The sequence below is a fragment of the Bombus huntii genome, chromosome 16, assembly GCF_024542735.1.
Source record: "Bombus huntii isolate Logan2020A chromosome 16, iyBomHunt1.1, whole genome shotgun sequence".
Taxonomy (NCBI): domain Eukaryota; kingdom Metazoa; phylum Arthropoda; class Insecta; order Hymenoptera; family Apidae; genus Bombus; species Bombus huntii.
In genome coordinates, this window is record NC_066253.1 from 2,875,441 (window position 1) to 2,902,031 (window position 26,591).

The window sequence follows — 26,591 nt, forward strand, 5'->3', positions numbered from 1 at the left end:
TCAGTCTTATGCCAGAAGAACATCGAAGCTATCAAAGAGGGATTTCAAGCGCTGAGAATTATTACAAAAAGATTTGGCTACTGTTTCCAGTTTTCAAGTAATTTCAAAATCTATTTGAGTTATGTCACTTTTGAAATACATGTGCAATATGAAAAATTGTATTTACCATTCTTTCATGAGCAGGTACGCCAAATTCAACATTGCTTCCTTGCCTAAAGGATACACTCTGAGCACCAGTTAAACTGCCAAGACCTCCAGGTTTACCACTGTAAAAATTACCAATGATGTCGGAATAATTTGTGCATGGGATAGATTATGAATTACAATAAGAGACTTTAAAGATAGAAACTTTGGAATAAAAGAACTTACAATGGCCGTTTCTTCAGCACCATAATAACAGCTGCAGCTCCAAGGAGGACCAAGACAGAAACAACAATGGGTATAACAATGGCTGCAGTAGCATTGCTCGACCTAGCTCCTAACATAATTTCACAGAACTCTCCATGGAAAAGATTTGGACAATCACACTGCAACTTGTCTTCGACTTCCTGGCATACTCCACCGTTTCTGCAAAGGCAGATTCTCGGTGCAGGAAGTGGTCTTTCATTAGTCGCGTCACAATGACGTTCGTTGGATCGCATCGTCTCTCTTTGTTGCAGTGGACCAATACTATCTGAGCACAGACAGCGATATCCACCAGGAATCGGGACACATAAATGGGTACACTGGTCCTCGTGGCAGGGATTTCTTAAAGAAATGTTGTATTTCTGTTGATGATACACTTTAACTCCTCCTGAATTGGGCAGGGGCTTGACTATGAGCTCTGGTACGCCTCTGCCAAATTTATCCTGTCTAAACAGTTCAGCGGACCTCCTAGTTACCCAATACAGATTGTTTTCAAAGGTATCCAAAGATACTGGGTGTCTTAGGCTATCTCCTTTAAGGATAACTTTTCTGTTCGATCCATCCTGAAAAAAATGGCAATTCTTGAAGTGAAGTGAACATTCTGAACTTAACTATTAGGTCATCTGAAAATTTCCAAACCTTTTGCTGTATCTAACTGCAATGCTGCATAAATATTCCAAGTATTATATTACGTTACATTGACATATTACATATGATTATGTTTACAATAACTTGCATTTCTTTTATTTAAAATAGTGACTTGCTGATTTTCTTTTGCTCAGTATATTTCAAAGACCAAATATAAAAATGCAAAGGAGTCGAAAACTACAAAAATTGCATCAATTGGAACCTACCTGTTCAATAGATTCAATGGTGTTAAGCTTGCTGTCAGCCCAGTAAAGAACATGCTGCATAGAATAATCAATGGTAAGTGCAATAGGTTGTCCAATTCGATCATAGACCAGTTGTTTCCTTCTGTCGCCGTCCATCCAAGCGATTTCGATCTTGGGCTGGCTTCCAACGTCTGCCCAAATGGCTCGACCTAGTTCTGGGTCTACTACGATAGAGGTTGGTATTTCTAGACCGACTGTTATCAAACTTCGACGGTATCTACCATCTGCCTTTGAGACCATCACTCTTCCGAATAATGTTGCCCCTGAGGAATCGATTTCTGTCCAGTAGAGATTGCCAGAAATCCAGTCCACGGCCAAACTTGTCAGCCCTGACTCGCCTTCAATAAAGATAATAGTATATTTTAAATTGATTGTATAGTATATCTATACGACTGCAATACCAATATATGCACTATAGTACCATATATATGTAGTATCGTGAAAAAAAGGCCTCTCGATAGCAAATACTATCACTCGATAGCAAATACCATCACTCGACACTAACTAGTGTCGTGCGACGGCAGCGCAGTGGTTAGCACCTTAGGTTGCGAACGTTCGGAACCCGGGTTCGAGTCCCGGCGACCGGAGTCCGATTTCTCTTCCACGATACAAAAAAAAAAAAAAAAAAAATAAGAAGAAAAGCGGCCGTACCCAGCAGCGACATATTTACAGCCTAAGTATTCCGATACTACATATATAATAATAAATAACGTATTGAAAATGTGTGAGTGTTGACAGTAGAATATATCTTAATATAACAGCGTAAAATTATAATATAAGCAAAGAAATTACTCTTTATATTGAGATCCTGGGCGTATCCAATCTTCACTTGTCCACCTTTAGCGTTCACCATGTACGACCTCTTAATGGAATTATCATAACCATCGATCCAGAACACATACTCCGACTTAGGATCGAAGTCCAGAGCCTGTACCCTCTTTTCATTGGCAATAACATCAATTTCCTCTTTGTTATGAGGATCGTAAGCTCTAATTCCAGGACCATTAGCAAATAGGATCATCATATCAGTGTCTAAAGCTTTACAGACGCCACTGCGATTGTCAGACAGTTCAAATCCTTGCCTGCAGGAGCAGGAATAAGTGCCATTTAGATTAGTGCAGAGCTGAGAGCACTGGTGCTGGCCAGTAGCACATTCGTCGATATCTTCACAATGCTTCCGGTCATCTTGCGCGATTATGTAACCGGGATAACAGGCACAGATGTATCCTGCATCAGTGATGTTGTGACAATAATGAGAACAGCCGCCTTTATTGCTTTCCAGACAGGGTTTATTGTGATCTATGAGAGAAATAAATGAATATTTGGTATTAATAACATTTTTAAACTTGCAATTTAGATAACATAATAACACAAACATAATGTTAAAGAAATTTTTAGACTTACGACAACCAAGTTCGTCAGAGGAATCTCCGCAGTCATCGGCAAAGTCACAAAGCTTCGACCGATCGATGCATTTCTTATTGGCACAAGTATACTCTGTTATGGCATCACATGGACGGACTCTGGATGCGCACATGGTCATATTGTTCTCGTCAGAACCATCACCACAATTGTCAATGCCATCACACAATTGATATTTAGTGATGCACTTATGATTGGCGCATTGGAATCTCCTAGTTGTGTCGCATTTGAAGTTTGCTGTAAAACATGAAGTAACATGATTAAACTGAATTCTATGATTATGTTTATGAAGGTACATCATCCTGATTGTTTATTAGAAGTTCAGAGGTAGGATACTTTAAACATCATAGATATAAAAGACGAAGGAAATAAAACTCGTACCACACATGCTAGCATTTTCATCAGAACCGTCACCACAATCATCGCTTCCATCACATATATCAGTAAGATAGACACAAAGGTTGTTGTCACACTGAAATCTTGTTTGTGGGCAGTATCTTCCTCCTGGATATTTTGGCGGACAACCAATTTCGTCGCTCATGTCTCTACAATCACGTGTGCCATCACATCTTAGATATGATGCGATGCAGTGGCCACTTGCGCACTGGAATGTATCTCCTTTGCACACGAATTCTTGACAGCCATTCTCGTCACTGTTATCGCCACAATCGTCTTCAGAATCGCATCTCCACCTGGAGGCGATGCACTTGCCATTGTCACACTTGAACTCAGATTCTGAACATTCTCTATAGCGATCTTTGCACATGGCTTCAGCTTCATCACTGCCATCCCCACAGTCATCAGCGAAATCGCAGAGCCATTGTTTAGGCACACACCTATTATTGGTGCATTTGAAGTCCATTTCAGGGTCACACTTGGGACAATTCTCGGGAAGCTCGTCGGAACCATCGCGACAATCATCTTTGCCATCACAGAACAGCCATTTAGGTATACAACGATAATTGGCATGGCCTGGACAACGCTGCCAACCGGTGGTGCAATTTTTTTGACGACACATGTAGGCTGGCTCGTCGCTATCGTCGCCACAGTCATTGTCAGAATCACACATCCATACTTTTTGAATACATCTGCCATTCTTACAAGTGAATTCTGTGCTTGGATCGCATGGTCGATTGTCTGCAATGGTAAGACAAAAGTATTGAGTATTTAATGACCTCCATGTAATATATATAGTTAGTTATAACTGGTTATAATGGCATTTGGAGAAGAAGACTTACGACAAATAGCGGGGTCTTCGTCACTGCCATCCTTGCAATCAGCATCTCCATCGCACTTCCAAGACTCGTGAATGCAACGACCATTGGATTTGCACTTGAATTCCAACTCGCCACATTCTAAGTTACAGTTGGCTTCATCACTCTTATCTCCACAGTCGTCAGCACCGTCACAGACAGCTACACTGGGTCTACAGTTACCATTTGCGCACTGGAAAACGCTGGGTCGACACACTCGTGCTACACAACTGGTGGGTTCGTCTGAACCATCTTTACAATCTTTTTCACCGTCACACCTTTAAAATAATTAACTTTGTCGTTAATCCATGAATGCATAATGTTTCCAAATATAATACTATATGTCTAAATTACCAAATGTTTGCCATAAAATAATAGAAAAATAATTCTTTAAATATATTTCATTCTTTCGTATTTTTTACTTGGAAATAGAAATTATAGTTAATTAACAATTAATTTTGATATATGCTTAAAATAAGACTATTAGATGTATTTCATACTCACATCCAATACCACGGAATGCATTTTTCATCCGGAGGACCACATCTGTGCTGACCAGCAGTGCAATTAGCTCGACATGTCTTTCCATCTTTGTTTAAGATGAATTGATTCGGACAATTGCATTTGTATGACGTGACACCAGGTTGACCGTATCCTTCTAATAGATAGGAACTTGCGGGTGGTGAAATTAGACACAAGTGAGAGCAACCACCATTATTCTCACTGCAAGGATTGTTATAAGGCAGTTGTCTCAGAGGGTGGTACGCGTGGATATCGTATGGTCTGTGAGTGGTATTTCTAAGGACTCGCAAATTAGCTCCGGAAAATTTGTCTGCTCTGCTGATTGCCTTTAGATTCCAGTCAGTCCAGAAGATGAAATCATCGAATACAGTAATGGCAAAGACATGGGGTACTGCAGACCCGGAAAGAACTTTCCGCCTATTATGACCTTCCAAGTCAGCAAATGCAATATAATCTAGATGAGCATCTGCGTAGAAGATTCTATCGGTGAAGTAATCGATGGTCAGAGCGTTAGGCCAAGCTATATCATCCTCCCAAGTGAGAATTCTTGTGAAGTTACTGCCATCCATTCCCATTTTGCCTATGTAAGCCTTAAAATTAGAAGAATTATTTCGTTGAGTGTAATATTTCATAGGCTTCATTCATATTTTGTAATTGAAATTGATTTAAAATTAATGAAAATCACCTGAAGGTGCCATGAAGTGAAGTACAGGTATCCTGTGCCAGGATGAACAACAATAGCACGTGGGTCAGCTATGCCAGTTAACAGAGTCTTTCTGTTGGTACCATTAAGCTCAGCAACATCCAAGTGTTTAGCGTGGCGGTCAAGCCAGTACAGTTTCTTGCCTACCCAGTCAATTGCTATTCCTTCCAAACCAAGACTATCGTGTCTAATGATTGCTTCTTTCTCTCCTCCTGCAATAGGTGCTCTGCAAAAAAATATCACATAAAAAATTAGAGAATTATTCTGATCACTTTTCAAATAATATAGCTTCGTGAATTTACCTGAAAATTGTTTTAGCAGTAACATCACAGAAGTAGAGCATTTGTTCAGCGTAATCAGCATCCAGAGCAACAACATTGATAAGATCTTGATGCATCAGGCTATAGTTGGAAGCATCAATAGACATATTTCTAACATAATACTTGTTTGTGAAGATAATCCAAGGTATGATGTTGTCTCTTCTCTTGCAAGTATGCTCGTCAGCAGCACGTTCGTACCAATAATGATTACACTTGCAGTAAAAGCTCCCTGGTGTATTTTGACACTGCTGGCTACACACTTGTGGTGTCTCCATACATTCGTCTATATCTTCACAGGCTTTTCCGTCTTCCAAGAGTCTGTAACCTGGATTACATTCACAATAGTAACTCGTTGGCGTGTCAATACATTTGTGAGCACATTGATTCATTTCCACAACAGCACATTCATCTATGTTACAATGGGCAGGTTCGTCACTCTCGTCTGCACAATCGGGTTCCTTATTGCAGACTAATTGCATGTCGATACAGTTCCCATTTGCACACATGAAGTCCTTTGGGTTTGGACAGACCGTGTTCTTCACCTTTGGTGCTATAAATGGAAGGAGAAATAATTTAATACGTCATTAAACATTTTGTAAATAAATTCAACGTATTAGTATCTTCTTAGGTTAATTTATTTCTTAAAGTGAAATCTTATTTTAAGAACTACACGATAATATTATATCACTTACGACATCCATCTTCGTCAGAATGATCACCACAATCGTCCTGACCATCGCAATGAAACTGCTTCCTGATACACTTAAAGTTATGACAAGTGAACTCCTGGCTAGTGCAAGGCTTGTATCTGGAGTTACAGAACTTTCCTTCATCGCTACCATCACCACAGTCATTGTCATGATCACACAACCAATTCCTATTCAAGCAACGACCATTGTCACATGTGAATTGATTGTCAGCACAAGGTGTTGGAGTGGGACAGTGGTGCAAGGTTACATTTTCATCAGCTCCATCTACACAATCTGGGTCCCCATCACACAGCCATTTCTTTGGGATACACTGTGCCCTGTTCCACAGCTTATTCGCAGTACAGGTAAATTCAGTCTCCTCATCACACTTTCTCTCATTGCATTGGTGACGTTCATCCTCATCAGACCTATCTAAGCAATCATTATCCCCATCACAGATGTAGATTCTAGGTATACAATTGCCATTATCACAAGTGAACAGATCTCCAAAGCAGGTTCTGCCTTCTGATTGACAATAACCAGGTGGTTCATCACTGCCATCCAGACAATCATCGTCTCCATCACAGTACCAAGTAGCTGGAATGCATCTATGGTTGGGACACCTGAAGGAGCTTTGGGGACAAGTTCTCTGAGCACAGTGCAGTGGATTTTCATCGCTGTTATCCCCACAATCGTTATCCCCATCGCAAAGCCAATACGGCTCCACACATATATTAGTTTTCTCACATTTCAGGTGGTTAGGAGGACACGTGGTATTCCTAGGACAGCGTTCATGGGTCTCATCCGAAGTGACGTTGTCCTTACAGTCGTTAACGCCATTGCAGACCTGTGATTGTGGGATACAACGATAGTTGGCGCAAGTGAACTCTCCAGGAGCGCAAGGAGGATACACGCAGCCCTCCTCATCGCTACCATCGCGACAGTCATTCTCATGGTCACATTTCCAAGTTCTGAAGATGCACCTGCCATTGTTACACCTGAACTCATTGGGACTGCACGAATGATAAGAACAATAGTTGGTATCTTCGTCAGAACCATCACCACAGTCGTCATCACCATCACACGCCCACATTCTTGAAATGCAGCGGCCATTTCTGCAGGCAAACTTGCTGGAGTCACAGGTTACGTTCTTAGGAACACACATCCTGTCCTCGTTTACCAGTCTGCTGTTATCGTCACACTTACACTCTGCTGAGCCGTTTATTCCTGGATGACAAGATTGATCACAGCCACCGTTTGAAATGTTACAAGGATTTACCTTGCACTGCTGCCTAGCTGCTGAGTAGATATGCAAGTCTCTAGGCGAATCCTCCAAACGTTTCACCAATTCTACCTTATTCGCTCCAGTGTGTTTCTCAGCCCGATATACACCTCTTAGCTGAAGATCCGTCCAGAAAATGTACTCTCCGAAGACTGTTATAGCAAATGGGTATATCGTAGCGGAGACCAAGATCTGACGATTGTTTCCATCCAACTCTGAGCGTTCTATCTTCTCCCTGACTGCATCAGTCCAATAGAGCATACGATCTTCATAATCGATTGCCAAGCCACTGGGTTGAGAAAGATCTTTATCTATGATAGCTTTCTTCAAAGAACCTGCCATGGTGGTCCTGAAGATCTTCCCAGACGTTCCAAAGCGACCCCAATCAGTAAAGTACAAAGATCCATTACAAGGATCGACTACTATGGCTCTAGGTCTATCCACTCTGGCAATCATCACAAGATTCGACCCATCCAGATCCATTGCGTATATACTATTGTTGGAAGAATCTGTCCAGTAAACTTTCTTTTGCGTCCAGTCATAAGAAATGCCCTCAGGATTGATTCCTTTGCTGATCAACGTGTGAATCTCAGAGGAGGAAGGATTATCTGCCTGCATCCAAGCTATCTTGGCCCAAGGCCTGATCTGGGTAAACAATAGCTTCTTGTCCCGATAGTCAAAGTCCACGCCCACTACGTTGGTCAGATTTCCAATCGAGTTAAATGGTACGCTAGTATTCTGTGGGTCTAGACCAATGGCTCTAATTTCTGTCCTCGTAGCGAACACCAGATATTCCTCCATGTTCTCGCAGTTCTTGCCATCCGCCGCTAGTTTACCAACCGCACATTCACACTTAAAAGGAACTGTACTTTCTTTAGGCATAGCAAAGCAGAGTTGCGCACAGTCTGCGTTTCCCTCTGACGAACAGGGATTCATTGGATCTGGTGGTTGACTTTTTTGATCGAACATGACAATGTCTCTCAATTTGGGAAGATTCGATCTCACAATCGTTGGCATACTAAAATCACTTTGTTTGCTAGCCTTGAACACTGTGGCTAGATTTCTATCCACCCAATAGACATAGTCGCCATAAATGGCTACACCCATGGGATTGGGTAAGTTTCGCCTGATAATTTGACGGCTTCCTCCGGTATAAGAGACTTTCTGAATGGTATCTTGTTTAGAGTCTACCCAATAGACATCGTGTGTATCAGGATCGATTGTTATGTCACGTGGAGTACTGATACCAGAAGTAACTATAGGTGTCCAGTTGCTTCCATCTAGATAAGCCTTACCTAATCGTGGGTACTGCCCATAGTCTATCCAATAGAGATACTTTTTAATGGGATTCACAGCTAATTCCCTAGGGGAGTCTGTGGTCTTCTTTACCAACACTTTCCTGTTGCTACCATCTAGCTTGCAAACCTCTACGTAATTGTCATGGGGAAACACATTGGTGAAATACATATTACCAGCTACCCAGTCAATAGCGAGACCTCTAATGCCATTTGAACCTATTCCTTGTTTCACAACATGCTGGAGCTCAGTGCCATTTGGTCTAACGCGGAATATTCCATTCCACATTCCACGATTGAATTCTACCCAGTAAATCCAATTGCCAGCACTGTAGACATCTACATGGAGGATATGGTGACCCACTCCAGCGATTGGTACCATCGCTTCCTTCGCGTCTTTCAGGCTGTACCCTCTGGCGACATCCAATTGGGTAACCACTGCGAAGCTCTTGAAGGGTTCACAGGAAGTGTCGTTGACTTTACGGTACTCCATGCCACAAGCACAGACCCTGGTGCCTCCAGACGCTGGAAGACAGATCTGTTCACAGCCGCCATTCCTTATAAAACATGGATGATCTCCAGTGACGCGTTTCTTGTAAATTGTCAAAGTTTTCAACTCAGAGTCGTTGTCGATTATTGTAGTAGGATTACCTCCACCAGGTAGGTCTACTCTTTCTATTTTATCGTAACTAGGATCAAGAAGGTATAGCTTATTGTCATGAACAGCAAGTGCTTTCGGTAATGCTATGTTCTCCGACACAATGGTCCTCAGATTTCGTCCATCTGTTGAGATTGCCGTAATTCTGGCTGGGTATAGTGAACTGAAGTAGATAGTCTTGCTAGGTATATCGATCGTGATAGCCTCTGGTCTTCCTACATTATCCACCAAGATGATAGGGTTCGTACCGTCCATGTTTACCCTTCCGATCTTCATCGGGATACCAAAGCTACCATCATCTACCCAGAATATGTGTCCTTCAAGAGGGTCAACGCACATAGCCTTTGGCTTCGCTACAGACGTCTTATTGCCATCATTGACCAGTACTATCGTCCTATACCTGATCTTACCATCTACTTTTATGGCCTCTATATTGGAAGCATATTTGTTTCCGATGAACAAATTTCTTCCTAACCAATCGAACGCCATTGCAGATGGCGCTCCAACGATACCACTCTCACCAGTAGGATTGGGGAATTCTGTTCTGTTGCCACCATTATAAGGAGTCGTGTAAATAGTACCATTCTCATCATCGTCATCCTTAGTTTGTAACCAATATATCATTCTTTCCTTTCTGTCGTAGTCTATAAATTTACCTCCTTCGACTCCAACAACAGGAGTTATGTAACCAGTCTTAGTGCTTCCTGGTATCAGGGAGACGTCTACAATTTGAGAACCTCGTAGGACCATCAAATAAGGCATTTCCTCTTCCGTGCACTGTCCATTGTACTGTAACTTGAATCCAACTTGGCATTTACACGTGTATCCTTGCGGGTTAGTTGGAGATAACAGACATAAGTGAGCACAGGTGGCGTTTGCGCAAGGATTCGGAGTGATGGGCTGCAGAGCAGGATGATTTACATGTATCGACAAAGGCTGAGATATCAGGTGAGATACTACTGTTTGATTCACACCATAGAACTTGTGAGCTGATAATACCCTGTTCAACTGTCTATCTGTCCAATACATGGTATCCTCGAATAAGGTTAAAGAATGAGGATGCAACAGATAATGGGACCCAGCCAGTACTTGAATCCTTTTAGTTCCATCATAAAGACAAGTGTCGATGAAATCAAACTTACTGTCAGCAAAATATATTCGTTTGTTTGCTATATCCAAAGCAAGACCATTCGGCCAATAAATTTTGGTATTAATAATGGTTGATCTGTTGGTACCATCCATACCAATTCTTTCAATTCGAGGATTTTCTCCCCAGTCTGTCCAGAAGAGCCATCTTGCTCCAGGACTAGGATCCAGGCACATACCTCTGGGTTGAGTAATGTTTTCTTTTACTAATATCATTCTATTTGTACCTGTTTCCTTGACTACTTCAATGGTGTTCAATTTAGAATCCAACCAATATAGGTTCTGACCTATCCAATCATATGCAAGACCTTCCACCAGATCCAACCCGGTTGAAATCACATCCACAGGATCGCTATTTCTGTCCAATCTAGATATTTTCTTTAGTTTCATGTCTGACCAGAAGATGGTACCTGTGTGCATATTACTAGCAGTTGCAACAACGTTCTCCACGTTGATCGGCACTCTTTCTAATGCTTGCTCTTGTAGATCAGCAACAAGAATAGTATGCCTGTTAGATATGATCAGGAATGCAGCACTGCGATTGAACGCCTTGCAAGTATGCTTATCTTTCTCTAAAGTATATCCGTCTACACAGCCACAATAGTAGCCACGTTTAATGTTAACGCAGGTTTGAGAGCAGCGTCCTGGAGGCTCACATTCGTTTACATCCTGGCAATCATAGCCATCCTTGCCAAGCTCTTGTCCTGGAGGACACGTGCATTGCTTACCAAGAGGTGTCTGAATGCAATGGTAGCTGCAGTAAGCCCCTCTGCACTCCTCGAAATCGCATGCCGGACCCTCATCCGCGCCATTAGGGCAGTCAAACTTGCCATCACAGACGCTGCTTATATTCACGCATCTATCAGTCACGTTTGGACATTTCCATTGCTGTGAGTCGCATTTAAATTCAGGCGCAGTGCAAGCATGCAATTCAGTGTCTTCGTCAGATCCATCGCCACAGTCGTCTTTGCCATCACAGATATACGCCTTGAACACACATTTCTCGTTACGACACTTGAAAAAACCTGGCTGACAGCCAACCTGGCCGCAAGAGGCCGGCTCGTCAGATCTATCTGGACAATCTGCAGTCCCGTCACAATACCAGCTTCTTGGAATGCAAATCGCTGAGCTAACACACTGGAATTGTTTGTCAGTGTTACATTGATCCGGTGCTAGGGATGGACAACCTACTTCGTCACTACCGTCGTTGCAATCCGATATGCCATCACATTTGTAAGAGTCAAGAACACACATCTTTTGGTCAGCACACGTGAACTGAGTACTCAAACAAGTGACTGGTGGGCAATCCACCTCATCCTGCTGGTCGAAACAGTCATTGTCACCATCACAGACCCAAGATCGTGGAATGCAATGTCCCGATCTTGGACATGTGAACTGGAAGTAGGAACAAGTCTTCGCCACACAGAATTCTCCCTCATCAGAACTGTCTCCGCAATCATTTTCAGAATCACACTTCCAGGTATTGGGTATGCATCTATTGTTATCACAGGCGAATTGATTAGCACTGCAAGTTACATTTGGACAATCAGCTTCATCACTGTAATCCCCACAATCGTTCTCAGCATCGCAACGGAAGCTCATGGGAACACATTTACCCGATTTGCATTGGAATTCGTTAGGAGCACAGGTCGGTTTGGTGCAATTTCGCTCGTCGCTGTTGTCCAGACAGTCGTTCTCACCATCACAGACCCAGGCGTGTGCCACGCACCTTTGGTTAGCGCAGGTGAAGTCCCAAGTATTAGGACAGGCTTCTAGGGGTGGTTCAGCTTCCGGATCAGGCGCACAAGTCTTGCCATTCGCTTGAATACGTTCACCGTAAGGGCAGCCACAGACTCTGGTTAACCTAGCAGTTCCGTATCTGTTTGTATTGTTTTGGGGAATAGCGAAGCACAATTTTTCACATCCCCCATTATCGACAGAACAAGGGTGATCCGGTAGAGAAGTCTGAATGTCACGACTGTAAACTTTTACTCCATAAAGCCTGTTTGTTTCAGGTTGACGCACGAGAATAGTCTCTTGCTCCCCAGTTTCCTTATGAAGCCGAATAATGGCATCCAATCGCCAATCGGTAATGTACATCCACTGTTCATGAATAGCCATGGAGAAGGGATGTCTGATCAGTCTAGAGTTAACTGTCTGCACATCAGTACCATTCAGATTGGAATGTTGCACGTGATCTAGAAGAGCATCGCACCAGTACAATCTGTCTTTCGCGAAATCAATGGCCAAGCCATTGGGCCAGCCCAAGGTTAAATTTTTGAAAACCACTAAGTTGGAACCATCGGTATAAGCTCTACTGATGTTCGCAGGTCTATCCCACTCAGAGAAGAAGATATATCCCTGATTAGGATGAATAACAATAGCCCTCGGTCGTTTCAAATTCTTTAGCAATGTTCTGCGATAAGTGACGTTCCTGGTGCTCAAGACATTCAGTGTTCCTTTTCTGGAATCGATATAGTACAGATTCTTGGCAGCCCAATCAACTGCTAAACCTTCCACACCTTCGTTCTGACTAGCTAACACAACATCCCGGCCTGTACCACTTTGGCGAACTCGATAAATCACATCTTGCAAAACGTCACTGTAATAGATGTACTGATCATGCGCGTCATAGTCGAGACCAACGAATCTGGCTCTCCTAGAAACCACAGGCGAAATAGCATCACTGAATCCTTCCATTACAGGATCCAAAACTCTGCCTTTAATGAATCTTTGCTGTGAGTACATTAAGAACTCCTGGACCAAATTACAATTCCTCTGATCACTGGATAATCTCCAGCCTATATCACAAGCGCATCGGTAGCCTAACCTGTTTTCTTGATCGCTAGCCGCAGTTACTATACACATATGTTGACAGCCACCATTATTATTCCCGCAAGGATTGGAAACCATTGGCTGAGTCAGAGGATGCAGAGCCTTTATGGCCTTGGCATCCCTCATTTTGTAGACAGTGTGAATAGTATCACTATCTGTTTTGTCTACGCTCATGATAGCTTGCTTCGTGCCATCTGTCCAGTAAATTTTATTCTCAAAGAGAGTCAGTCTCGTTGGAGACGGTGTCTGTTGCCCCCTAAGTACCATCACTCTGTTTCTTCCAAAATAATCGGCAGTCTCGATATAATCAAGTTGAGAATCGCACCAGAAGATTCTTCGAGCAATTACATCCACGGCAATACCGGATACTTTGTACGCTGCCTCGAAGACAATTGGGAAATCTGCGGTTCCGTCCATGTTTGCCCTTAGAACTTGTTTGTTATCGGCTATAAACATCAAACCTACTGTGGGATCCAGACCAATATCCGCTGGATTAGTCAGATTGGAACTTAGTGCGATTCCATGAAATCTTCCATCTAACTCCAGAACATCAATCTTTTGGACTACAGAATCTACTACGTATAATTTCTCTCCTATCCAATCCACCGCGATGGCGACTGGTCCCCATGAACTCGTCAAGTATATAGCAACTCTGGAGCTGGAACCTTCCCCATTTAAGGGTTCTGAATGCACTTTCTTGGTCTTCACATCGCTCCAAAAGAGTAAGTCCCTGGAATAGAAGTAATCCACTCCGCTAGCTCCAGTTGTGTTGACGACAATAGTTCTATCTTCAGCACTAGAAGACATTCTCCAAACTGCTCTTTCTTGAGCAACTAACAGTTCCAGTTTCACACCAGGATGTTGCTGGGCTCGACACTTGTTGCGTGCCTGCAACGTGAAGCCTGGAGCACAACTGCAGGTATAGGAACCTTCTGTGTTCTGGCATAATTGCTCACAGAAGCCCCACTCTGAACACTCGTCACGATCTACAGTGAAATGGTAATAAGAAGCTTGTCTAACTTTCTTGTTCATTTACAGAAAGATATTGATGTACCTATGCAAGTCGTTGAATCATTCGCGAGAACCCAGCCTGGAGGGCAATAGCAGACTCCTCCTGTAGGAGATGCTCGACATTTGTATCGACACAATAATGAAGTGCATATAACTGATGCTGTAAACAAAGAAAGCAAACAGTTATGGAGTCTCCATTTTCAATTAAATCTTTAGTATGTTTAGCAAAAATCCAATGAAGAGGTAGAGTTGTACCTGATCTGAAGATCCATATTTTAGCGTACCAATTAAAACAGAAAAGGAAATAGATATTTTTATCCAAAAACTCATTACAGTGTAACTCATAAGTTTTACACAGAATAACGCAGCACATGTGAAATTCTTTTTATTGATTCCATTAATTATATTAGAAATAAGCAGACTTTTCTTGCCTATGTTACCATGTGTTCCAATTTACAAGCTCCACATAATATTTGATAAATATTACCAACGACTCCTATAAAGGATATATAACACTTACAACAAGTAGCTTCTTCGTCTGCTTTATCTTCACAATCAGACTTCCCATCACAAATTTGAGACCGATCTATGCAAAGTGGTTTGCCGTCAGGCGATCCCCTAGGACACACGAACTTGTTTGGAGGACAGGCGGTCGTGGTACAGGACTTTTCATCAGATCCATCGTGGCAGTCCTTGTAACCGTCACAGACGTAGGATCTTGGTATGCAAAGTGAATTCGCGCAACGGAACTGGTTGATTGCACAAGGTTGGAAGTCTGAAAGTATCAAACTCTAATAATTCTGCGATGATTCCCTTGCAATATAATAAATCCCTAATTTCAATAAACTTGTAGTCATAAAAGATTCTAAACATAACATTTTCTCTATACACGAAAAATCATTAAAAATAGAAAATTTTTGAACTAGAAACGTCATTAGTCACAAATTTGTATATATAATACAAAAAATCTCTAGATCTAAAAGATTCTTAGATACAAAAGAAATTGCAGCTTGAAAAATTGTGCGTCTAAAGTAGATAGAAAAATGAAACATACTGCATCCCTCCTCGTCACTATTATCTCCACAGTCGTCCTTGTAATTACATCTAGCTGATTGTTCAATGCAACGCTGCGTGGAATTACACCTGAACTGATCCAACCTACAAGCTGGCTTCGCATTGTTCTCGCATTTCTCCTCATCCCGACCATTTCGACAGTCTAGGTAGCCGTCACATTTTTTCTCTTTTGGAATGCAAAGCTCTGGTGTCGAACCACCACACCGGAAGTCATCCGGTTGGCATTTCCTGTAATCTTTTCAACGTTTCTAATTAGTAATCTGACTTAGCAATTTTTCTAATCATTTATATGACAGTAATCATCTATTCTAATCATTCTAATTCAATTCTAATCATTTATATGATCAAGTTTTGGAATATTTTTTCTCATTTTTTCTTTCTCTCACATTTTTATGCACAATCTAACGACCAAGTGAAGCTACATTATGATGCACGTGGTGGTAACGTGCTCATGTGTATCTTCTATCATTAAATATGATTCTATTATATGACTCTACATACATAAGAAGTTTATTAGTTTTATCTCGAGGAAAACAAAATTATGGAATTTAAAAAATTAAAAGTTACTTATGCATTATTTTCGTTACTCTTGCTGTGAATATATATTATATCTTTGTATTGAATAATTTTTATAAGTAAACAAATACTCACTGCAACCAGCTTCATCAGTCCCATCAACGCAGTCAACAGTCATGTCACATCTTTGATGGGGAGGTATACAGTAAGTCTTGTTGAAAATGTATTGACCACATGTGATCTGTCCAGCTTCACAGTCTGGTGGTGCTGCAAACAAATTCGTCGATCAATCATTGTCCAATTATCCATCATTTTCGAATATATCAATGACTTTTTGACTAGTGTTTCTCATGAATTTGCTAATTAATAGTAATTATATCATTGCCATGCTGATGTCTTCTTCAATTATTTGCACACTGCAAAAGACACAAAGATAAAACTGATCTAATGCATTGTTATCTGAATGCCATATATTACATGTAGCTTAATTGTCAAGCAATTATCATACTAGTTGAATGGGTAATATTAGCAGAGTCTCAAGAACGAAAAGAAATTACAGAATCACTTTCTTGAAACATCTAGTAGCGATTTTAATTCTAATGAAGAGATAATTATTATGAAAAGTTTTATTTTTTGCTTTTCTATCATATAAAATTTGAAAATATATTTCTCATACTTTGAAGCACTACAAACATCGGACGACTTCCAAATTTTCATTCTAAGAAATAACTACAAATTAAATTATATTCAATTTGATATGAAGGAAGTAGTAGCTTATTTATTTGCTTACCAGTATGTATTAGCAGCAATAAAATCAACTAATCATCAATTTATAGATTATATAATCCTATACATACCGCTTACATCACTATGAACAAACTAGTGATTAAAAATCCAAGTACAAAAGAGAATCATGGATTATATAAGAATATCGAATATAATAGCAATTTTTCGTTGAACGTACTTTTTTCTTCAAGTAGCGCCGGAAATGCGCCAAAGAGGATTCGAATCTTCCTCCCGGAAGCGCCAAAATACCGGAAGTACCAGTACTACAATTTTTACATTGAATTTAACCGGACGCGGATTTTACAAGCAACAATTTCAATCTTTCCAAACTAGTTTTAAAAATGCTGGAAATAATTAAAAGAAATCAGCTTTATCAAATTTTCTATAGATATAGCAAATACTTACTGCACGATTGAAATTCATCTTCCGCACTTTCGCAATCTTTTTGGTAATTGCAGACTAAAGTGCTTGGTATGCAGGTGCCGTCCATGCATCTAAAGCTATTGATGCCACAGCCGCTGCCATCAGCTATTAAAAACAAGAGAAGAACAATTATTATTAACCTTAAGACGAATGAAAACAGAAAAAGTTCTAGGTAATCACGCAGTTTACTGATTTTTCTTAATTTCGAATTTTTTCATTTTCATTTTTCTAATATCTATCCAATGTTCTCTTCAGTTTAATTTTCGGCGCTAAAAAAAAAATCCCTAGTCCTCTATAGTCTATCGTTCAATGGAAAATTCATTGGTGTAGTAAATAATTTGGCTGTTGATATATTATTGGTTAATTTGTAACGGGGAGATCGTTAGGAATATACAAATTATTTCTAATCTAAAAGTAACGAATTATAGCAAAATAGGAATACTCATGACTTAATAACATGATGTATCAGTGGCGTGATGGGTGAAAGGTTCAATGGATGCTGGCAGCTCCATCTCGAGATATATCGAAGTTCCCGCGCGAACGAAACGAGTCCCTTTCGAGGAATCGAAAGATTCCTTTTCTCTTTCGCATTTCGTCCCGCGAGAACAGGATGATCAAAATTATAGCGTTCGATTCCTGGACAAACCTGTTTCCATAGATTCATAGATAAGATATGAACTATGGATCTAGATTCTGAACGAAATAAAAGGCCTTTGATACTATGTAATTATACTTCGTAATGAATGTATTCCGCACGAAGTGAAGGAAGTAATCTAGCATAATATCATAAATTAGAGTATATGCTCTCTTTCACTAGAAATAACCAAAAACATAACCAAGAAGTTGACAAATTTTGTAAACGTAATTTTGTAAAGATATAATTTTATCAATGAAACTGTCTAATATTCTCGTTAATTTGAAATAGTAAAACACAATCATAATAGACATTTTAAAATTTTATGAACTAAATATAATTGTATAAATACGAAATTAAATGAATGTAGGATAGATATAATTGAACAACGTAGATATCTAATGTCTTTTTTGAAAAATTTCTAGTTTACTGTACAAATCTAGTGAATATCACTAGGAAAGTTCTTAAAGCGATGAAAGTTGATTTACTGTGTGAAATATTAATGTACGAGATGACAGGTGTGATTAACTTGATTTAACATCGTTTAAGATATCGCTGATGAGGGATTTTGTTTAAATGGATCGCAGTAGAGTATGTCAGAACACCAATTAAGCGCTTGCTACTAACTTTTCTTTAAACTAAAGAGCAGTGGGGATAGAGCAACGCAACGATTTCGAATTTTTTTTCATTCAAACGGTTGACTTTCTATGAAATTTGTGGAACAAACGAGACGGGCTTCTCAACACATGAGAACAAGCCCCGTTCCCAATGCATATTGCGTGCGTGCGCGCCATTATAATTACGAGCGCAATTACGAGGGCGCAAATTACAAAATTTTAACATAAGATATTTTCACGACGAATTGCTGCGACGTTATCTAATTCATGTATCTTACTTTCTTTTTATCCTCCACTTTAAGCTTCTTTGATATTCATAAAAGGCAATATTTTTTAAATACACAACGCGTTAATAACAAACAAAAAAGTTACCATGCAAAATAAATTTAAAAAGGGTAATAAATTTATTCTATAGAATTCCTGCTTGAAACTGTAGCATTCTGGAAAAATGTTATAAAAATCAAATTTTATTTCACAAAATTCTATACATATACTTTATGAAGTTCAATTCCAGGATAATCCAAATATCCTTCCATTGGATTTCAAATAAAATACCAACAATAACTAAAAAAAAATTACTAGTCCAAAATAGAATATATCAAGAATTCGTTACGGGGCTAAATTTCAATTGAACTAATTAATCGAAGAATTTTTATGGCGTGGGGTAACGAAAAAGGCAACACGAAGAAACAGAAAGAGTATCGTCCATGGATGGGAGATAGAACGGTACCGACTGGCACCGAACAGATAGAATCTCAACGGAATCTAGCTGGAATCGGTTATCTAGCACGTACCTACCTGCCGTATATGTGCATCCTTTCAAGGATAACATCAACAGGATGCTTAGCCTTTCTCGTTCGATGACGTATGCTCAATAATATTGGCTCTTACTGTCACAAAATTACAAGGACACGTCGCCATATAGAAAAATTTTTTTGGAACTCCTGTACTAATTAAGGTTAAGATTTAGTGACTGTACTACGACACAGTGTCATTGACCGAGAAATGAGTCCAATAAGATTAATAGCAATTTTAAGAAGCGATATTTATAAGTCACACGATAGGAAGTCTAAAACCGGCAGATAGAAATATGAGATAAAAAGTATCAATGTTTTCATTTCGCGGCCATATCTGATTCGGAAGAGTTTTATTATTCCTCGTCACGAAAACAGCGAGAACGTGTTCTTGGCGGGAAGATATACGATGCTTTGCGGAACTAAGAACGGCACGTTTCATATAGCAATCGTGTTTTTATAAATATTAAGTAAGTTTTCCTGGAATTTCCAGCGAATGCTTGTAGTTTCGACAAATAAAACCTTCGATTCGTGAGAAATGTTGCTAAACATGGAATAAAACGTTGTTAAACAAACATAGAAGTAATTAAATCCCTAACAAGTTTACAAGACATGGGATATGTACATCACCTCATCTTACTTTTTATTTTCATACGTTGATGCAATTAATGTGTACTTTCATATATCCATGATCCTACTATGCAGAGATTTATGACCATATCGTATTACTGACCTATTTCAACTTCATAATTACTCTACATTCACGACTGTACTTATACCAAATTCAATTTATTTCGTTTGTAATCATTACTCAAATGTGACTCTACATTTATGGTACTTCGAAAGAAAAGAAATGTATTTTTAAATCCTATTCATTATGCTCCATTTCATCTCTATTTCAATATTATAAAAATAAAAATTCCTTGACATAACTAAAACATAAGTCCCATAAACCGAATCCAATCTAATTCAATTATATTACAGACTCATATCTATCCTCTAACTATTTTAAATATGCACTATAAGATATCTTTTAACAAGTCGATTGAAAGGCGATGGCAACAGTCCGCTTTTCTGTGTTCTCGCGCAGGTTGCGAATTTTCTCATCTCTGTCGGCGTACATCATGAACAGAGGTGTGCTGTATCAGTAACAGGAGTGACGGAGAAGAGCAATGGATCGAACTAAGACAAGCATAGCTAAGGGGGTGACGGGCTGGAGGGGGAGCAGTGCACCGCTCGTACCAGGCGGTGCGCCCTGGTACCGACAGCACGTCGGTAGACTCGGCCAGACTCAGCGAGACTCGATCAGGAATCGTGGAGGAGAGTCGAGGAGGGGAGGAAGCCCAGAGAACTGCACTCGCCTACCTTCGTTCCACGCCACGATCTTTTTTGTACGATCCTCTCGCGACCTTCTCTAACCAAGAGCCTCGGTAGACTTCTATTGAGAAAATTACCAACAAATTTTCGAAAATTAGAACCCTGGGATCATCATTTTCAAAGCTGACTAAAATTAGAAGGATAAAAGCCATCATCCATAGAAACATGGATCAAAATTCGATAATTATTTTTTTAAAGAAAATTGTAAGTATCTAGCAGCTTTTCTTACATTTCCAAATTTTTCCCTATATAATTCTTTATTATCCTATTAATCATTATTATTCTATATAATTCCGCTTTCACAGTAGATTTGAAGTATCTAATAACTTTTCTAATATTTCTTTCCTTCCTATCCGAGATTCCATGGTTCTGTGTTTACGACCTGCGTGAAAATAGATAAATTCAATCAAGGTATCCCGTAATTGTCAAACTCATCGGTTAGTCGTCCTCGAGGGAACAATTATTCAATTGTCTGGCACAAATGAGATTTTATGTTTATCAGAGTCCATGCTAGAGCGGTCAGCTGGACACATAAAGCATTCATTGTACCAATGCTACAGTCGTAAAGTAGACTGTTTTTACACGTCTGACTTTTACACGTCTCAATGATTAGAAATCACTTTCACCGGCTGTCTGATGTGAACACATATAGCCAGGCGTCTAATTACTCAGGGCTAATCTTGTAACATTGCGAGTACGATCTATAGAAGCGCTATTAAGACGGTTTACAATTACAATATATGTAGCTTCCATGGTTTTATTTCTAAGACACGTACAAGTACATCTATGGTGTGGTAATTAAATTAAGGCAGAAGTAACTCCGGTCATGATCTACTTTTTTTAACATGGCGAAGTTGGTGTCAGGAATCTGTCTTAATCTTTAATTGCTCACATGGAGACTTGTTGCTGGCCAGTTGCATTCTTCCTTCCTAATATGAACGAGTCCAATATTTAAAGTCTTACCAAAACTATAGTATACATACCAAAAACATGATATTCGTGCGACGAAAGTTCTTTTTAAATCTTTTTTTCATAATGTAAGCGCCATATTATGAGTTATTTAAATTCGTAATAAATAATCGAGGTTATTATTATACAATGGGTACCAAATGTAATATCTTTTATTGTTTCAAGTCAGCTCTCCGCTATTTTTTCGTGACTTCAGCCGTGAAAAGAGCTCGCGAGACATCGACTGTAAAAAAAGGTGGAACATAATGCCGGCTTAATAGCCGGTAATTTGCGTCTACGACGGAATCAAAGAATCTTGACGTGTCATATAACGGATGACCGATAAATACAGCCTTGTCCCGGTTATGTCGTCCAATCTAGATTCCTCATGACCAAACAAAGAAAGAAAGAGAACGATGACCCGAAATATATATACATATATCGAATATTGAAACAAGGTGCGAACGTTCAACCTTAATTCCATGCCACGCTGCACTGTCTTCTCCACTGATGCAATCGCCCTCAGCGTCGATACTAATAAGATTACGTGTTCAAAATTATTTAAGAGATAAATTGGTTACTCAATCTTCAATTTCCATCTGTTACACGATTGATATTCTTTGTCAAATACCTAAAACGTTTTACAAGTATTCTGTGTTTTCTTCAAATACCCTAAATCATTCTATTGAAAAAGGTCACTAAACACAGAGGATTCGCAATTGTCATTTAAACTTTACGATTAAGTTCAAAGCATGCGGTGTTTATCGGACCGAATCGTAAATTTTTATGCAGATTGAAGTAATGAATATTAATCACTACTTTTAATTATTTTTAATTTATACAATGAGTTGAAAAAATATTTTAAATCTACAATGGAATTTTATATGTACATAAAAAATTAACTTGACACATGACATTGTATAGGTTAAGTAATACAAATTTTTCCCCTAGAAGTTAAACCAAATTTAATTTATATGTATTTTAGGATAGAGTTAGGAGTTAGAGTTTATTTTTTCTCTTGAAGGTATTTTGATACTGTACTTTAAGTAATATTTAGTAAATGGACATTTTATAAGGTTTCATAGAAAGCATGCCTTTAAATGGCATCAAATTTGTTTTTCCCACTACCCGTAGCGTTTATGGTCATGCGATCCTTTTATAAAACTATCGCTAACCTTTTTACCTCGAAAGAAACAAAGATAAAAACGAAACAATAGTTCTTACTTGACTCAATACTTTCGTACATCGCGCCTGTATTTGGCGCTGTTTTCGAAACTTTCAGGTATCCATGGAGAGAATTACTTTCCCTAGATTAATTAAATTCACTATATTCAAAGTAACTTATTCAACTCGATTGTTGTTTCTAGGGAGCCGGTGCTTTATGCAAATTTATATTTTTGTACGTAATAAAAAAAAATGATGTTTATACAAAAATTTATTTCGCCCACTACATATTACAGTGAGTACTTATACTGTATGTACTATGTGCATTTCTGCATCTTAAAATTTCCCATAAATCCATGAAAATCCACAATTTTAATCATTTTAAATAAAGCATTCCCTTATGAGGGCGACAAACAATTTTGTCGAACTTCATGGGTTTTTACATAGGTGTCGTCCTATGTGAAATCTATTTATCTACAGTAGGGATTTTTAATTTTTACACGATTGAAAGAACAGTCAAAAATTGAAACTCTGTACTTAATTATTTTTGAGGTTAATACGTAAGAGATGATAAATATTTTGTGATATTTATAACTACGTTACGGATTTTCACACATTCATGGGAAATTCAAAGGCGTCAAAATATGTATGCTATCCAAAGTAGAGTATTTATTACAATACTTGGTAAACGAAGTAAACTTCTATTTAAATTCCATTTCTTTAGTTATGTTCGCAAAAACATATAAATGCCTCATAATCAACCATCTATTTACAACTCGTTTCTTTCTCAAGTGTATAGGTTAAAGTGGATAATAAATATAAGAAATGACCCGAGGGGTTGAAAAGTGGTCGCGTAGCAAATAGAATATTGTGAACGGTGCTTAAAGAAGCTCCCTTCACCCGCGGTATTAATCGAACATTCGTCTCTCCGTGGCCTTGTAGACACGTACTACAAGTACAGTAGGTATGAGTCGAACGGTTGAATGGCACACCTATTTACGTGCGTCTCGATTGCCTACCAGTCGCCATCGTTCGTTGATCCGACTTGCTCAATTCACTCAGAACTTTCGGCTTGTAATACTAGACCAACGTCTATTCATCAGCATAACCTAACCTTAATGAAAATTTCCCAATAAAGATCCTACAAAGACACAATACTTTTCTAATTCCTTTTATCACATTATTTATACCATTAAACTACTTAAATTTTTGTTTGCCTTCGAACAGTATCATTAGGTTATAGACAACTATGATAACTTATGTCAGGTCGTCAGAATCTAAATTATTTAATTTTATTGTATATTAAATTAAATGATTAATTAAATGAAATAATTAAATCAAAAATTCCCAAAAATAAATAATCTAATCTTAGATTGCTATAGTCTCCACTGACCCAATGATACCAGTTAAGGGTTAAACTTATTTTTTTTTTATTAATTCTGTAAATTATTAATAAGTTCCATAATTAGTTCTAAGATATTATTGAACAGCATACAGCATTACGTGAATGATTTCTATTATTTCAGTTGCAGTGGTTGCATAAGGGGTTCTGTATTATCGATAATAATCGTTGTGGATAAAAAAGAACACGGACAAACTCTCGAGATGGCTTTGTTTCAAGCAATGAGGGTTTATTGTATGCCCGTTCCAATTTCAACCATCATAGCGCACCGCGGTGCACTTCCTTTCGTTAGAGCCGATTCCGCTTTATAAAGCCGACATCGTCAGCCTTCGATGTGCACCGCGCGTTTCTCCTCGCTAAAATATAAACTGCACAATGCAACCTATTCTCTAGCCTGATACGATTAAATCAATTTCTTTCTAATAAACTAATAAGATTGGGGTTAGATTTTCACTAATCATTTCTGTTCGTCTATTCATCAGTAGCTTATCATTCATTAAAATTATGATATAATAAAATAGTATAAATACTTCAAATGCAATATGCTGGTATATACTATAGTATTGTATTATAGTGTATTATATTATATATATATAAAGTTAGATGAACAAAAGAAATAATAATGAATGTACAATTTCAAATTAAATTTTGAAACCGTTCATTTGACCTGGTAATGTTAGTGTTAAGTTAGTATAGCAGCATTATTATAGTCAATATATTGAAACGTATGATGATACCAATGTAAATATTTTTAATATAATATAGTAATATATATTGTAATACTTTTCTGTAATTATACAACATATATACATTGGTATTATATTACAGAGTACTGTAGTAGAATATGCGATTGCAGTAGACTTTTGAAAAACATGGTTACTCGTAAATTAGAAAGGAGGAGTGATCCAATGGAGTCTCTAGGGTCGAGGAAAGAAAAGCCAAGAATCTTGAATAGACAACGCGAGGCCCGGCATTCGCATTCTTTCTCGTTGATATTCTTCGATCGTGGCTCGATGCGCCTTCCTAAAGGTTTCCAGGTCGTCCGCCACAATTCACATTTACGATGACTCTGGTTAAGTTCTATGATAGCTACCCCTGTCCCTTTTTACTGTACGATTTTTCAGTCTACAGCTTTTAAAGTCATCATTTTCGTAGATAAATATAATAACGATCACGAGCTATTTTCTTTTCAGCAAGGCCAGAAAAAAAATAAATTTTAGGATAATTCTTCCATGACAGTCGCCATTATCGTGAAAGTTCGGCTCAGAGTACAAAACGAAACACAAGGCGCGCCAAACGGAGATATCCGAAGCTATTCTACATTATCGACTTTGTCACCTTTTCACGTACTATCGTTTCTTCCTATTTTATCCTTTTCACGCAACTGTTATACCGTGTGGGGCTAGGTTAACGAATGAAATTGAATCGTGGCGGTTATTAAATCGTCAAAGTTGAGTTCAATTAGCGGACGATGAGGATAAACACTCAAGTGTTCCAAGAATAATCGCATGTATGCGTTGTATGCAATACATATATATATATATATATATACACAATAGTATACTGAAAGTTGACATAAAGAGAAAATAATAGATAAATCAACTGGTCGAGGCATACTAGCTTTGCATGCTGACATTAAGAATTGCAATTCAGTCAACGGCACTCCAGAATCGCTAGATCCGAGCTCTCTCATAATCCCATGGGTGAAAGTTGCAGTTTCCCACGCGATCGACCTGTGGACGAATCAATGGGATCTCCTGTACTTTTATCCTCTTTGTCTGTGCACTTATTCAATCGTTCATTCAACCTTGTATTTACTTACTTATCGCGCGCATAACCTATCCATCAATTATATATAACATGCACTAATCACCGATTTATCATTTAGCTTGGCTTTAATTGATCGGTTACTCGTTCAGATAAGAATGCATTTACTGTAATTGAACGTTCTGCTTAATTACCGTATGCCCATAAATATCGAAGTACGTAAGTATTATCATTCCAAGTAACGTAGCTATGTAAAAAAACATCGATCATAGGTGTAGAATACAATTTTTCTTTTAATTTATCGTTCCCGCGGAAATTATGTTTCGAAATGGGCGCGCGATGCGCGGTTGGTGATCAATAATCGACTGTACGCGCACATAGCCTGAATTTTTAAATGCCGTCTATTCGAAAACGCGTTGCCGACGAAAAAACTTCGTTCCACAAATTCGTCTCGCTATTTCACGTGGGATCATCTGTGCAGTGGTTTCAATTATATACCATGACGAGTTTCTTATGAGACACAAAAACATCGTCGGAGATCGTCTTACGAGAGTTAACCTCTCTCACCGGTTTCCGAAAGACCGGCAATCGCGAGGCCGATATCGCAACACGCGAACCGTGCACCAGGGACATAGAAACAAAGAAACAAAGACGG

At 38.9% G+C, this 26,591-nt stretch overlaps 1 protein-coding gene and 2 long non-coding RNA genes across 5 annotated transcripts in view; 2 read left to right on the forward strand and 1 right to left on the reverse strand.

Annotated features, from left to right (window-relative positions):
• The window catches only part of LOC126874475 (low-density lipoprotein receptor-related protein 2), a 38,036-nt gene that overhangs the window by 1,762 nt on the left and 9,683 nt on the right, over positions 1 to 26,591 (reverse strand). Inside the window, exons 2-17 of the mRNA XM_050636586.1 lie at positions 17,216 to 17,338; positions 16,160 to 16,291; positions 15,489 to 15,743; positions 14,955 to 15,209; positions 14,478 to 14,594; positions 6,211 to 14,409; positions 5,501 to 6,068; positions 5,181 to 5,424; positions 4,478 to 5,085; positions 3,959 to 4,251; positions 3,102 to 3,857; positions 2,703 to 2,957; positions 2,091 to 2,597; positions 1,260 to 1,636; positions 370 to 968; positions 167 to 266 (exon numbers count right to left, since the gene is read on the reverse strand). Of these exons, the coding sequence (XP_050492543.1) occupies positions 167 to 266; positions 370 to 968; positions 1,260 to 1,636; positions 2,091 to 2,597; positions 2,703 to 2,957; positions 3,102 to 3,857; positions 3,959 to 4,251; positions 4,478 to 5,085; positions 5,181 to 5,424; positions 5,501 to 6,068; positions 6,211 to 14,409; positions 14,478 to 14,594; positions 14,955 to 15,209; positions 15,489 to 15,743; positions 16,160 to 16,291; positions 17,216 to 17,338 (13,388 nt within the window). The remainder of the gene's footprint in view (positions 1 to 166; positions 267 to 369; positions 969 to 1,259; positions 1,637 to 2,090; positions 2,598 to 2,702; positions 2,958 to 3,101; positions 3,858 to 3,958; positions 4,252 to 4,477; positions 5,086 to 5,180; positions 5,425 to 5,500; positions 6,069 to 6,210; positions 14,410 to 14,477; positions 14,595 to 14,954; positions 15,210 to 15,488; positions 15,744 to 16,159; positions 16,292 to 17,215; positions 17,339 to 26,591) is intronic.
• Positions 14,004 to 14,855, forward strand: LOC126874585 (uncharacterized). Its single transcript, XR_007692889.1, has 3 exons — positions 14,004 to 14,145; positions 14,218 to 14,342; positions 14,462 to 14,855. It is a non-coding gene; the product is annotated as an uncharacterized LOC126874585 (long non-coding RNA).
• On the forward strand, positions 23,237 to 24,951 carry LOC126874569 (uncharacterized). Of its 3 annotated transcripts, none has more exons than XR_007692862.1 (3): positions 23,237 to 23,460; positions 23,560 to 23,731; positions 24,294 to 24,951. It is a non-coding gene; the product is annotated as an uncharacterized LOC126874569 (long non-coding RNA). The 3 variants fall into 3 exon arrangements; XR_007692864.1 differs by having other exon boundaries at positions 23,237 to 23,451; XR_007692863.1 differs by having other exon boundaries at positions 23,237 to 23,413.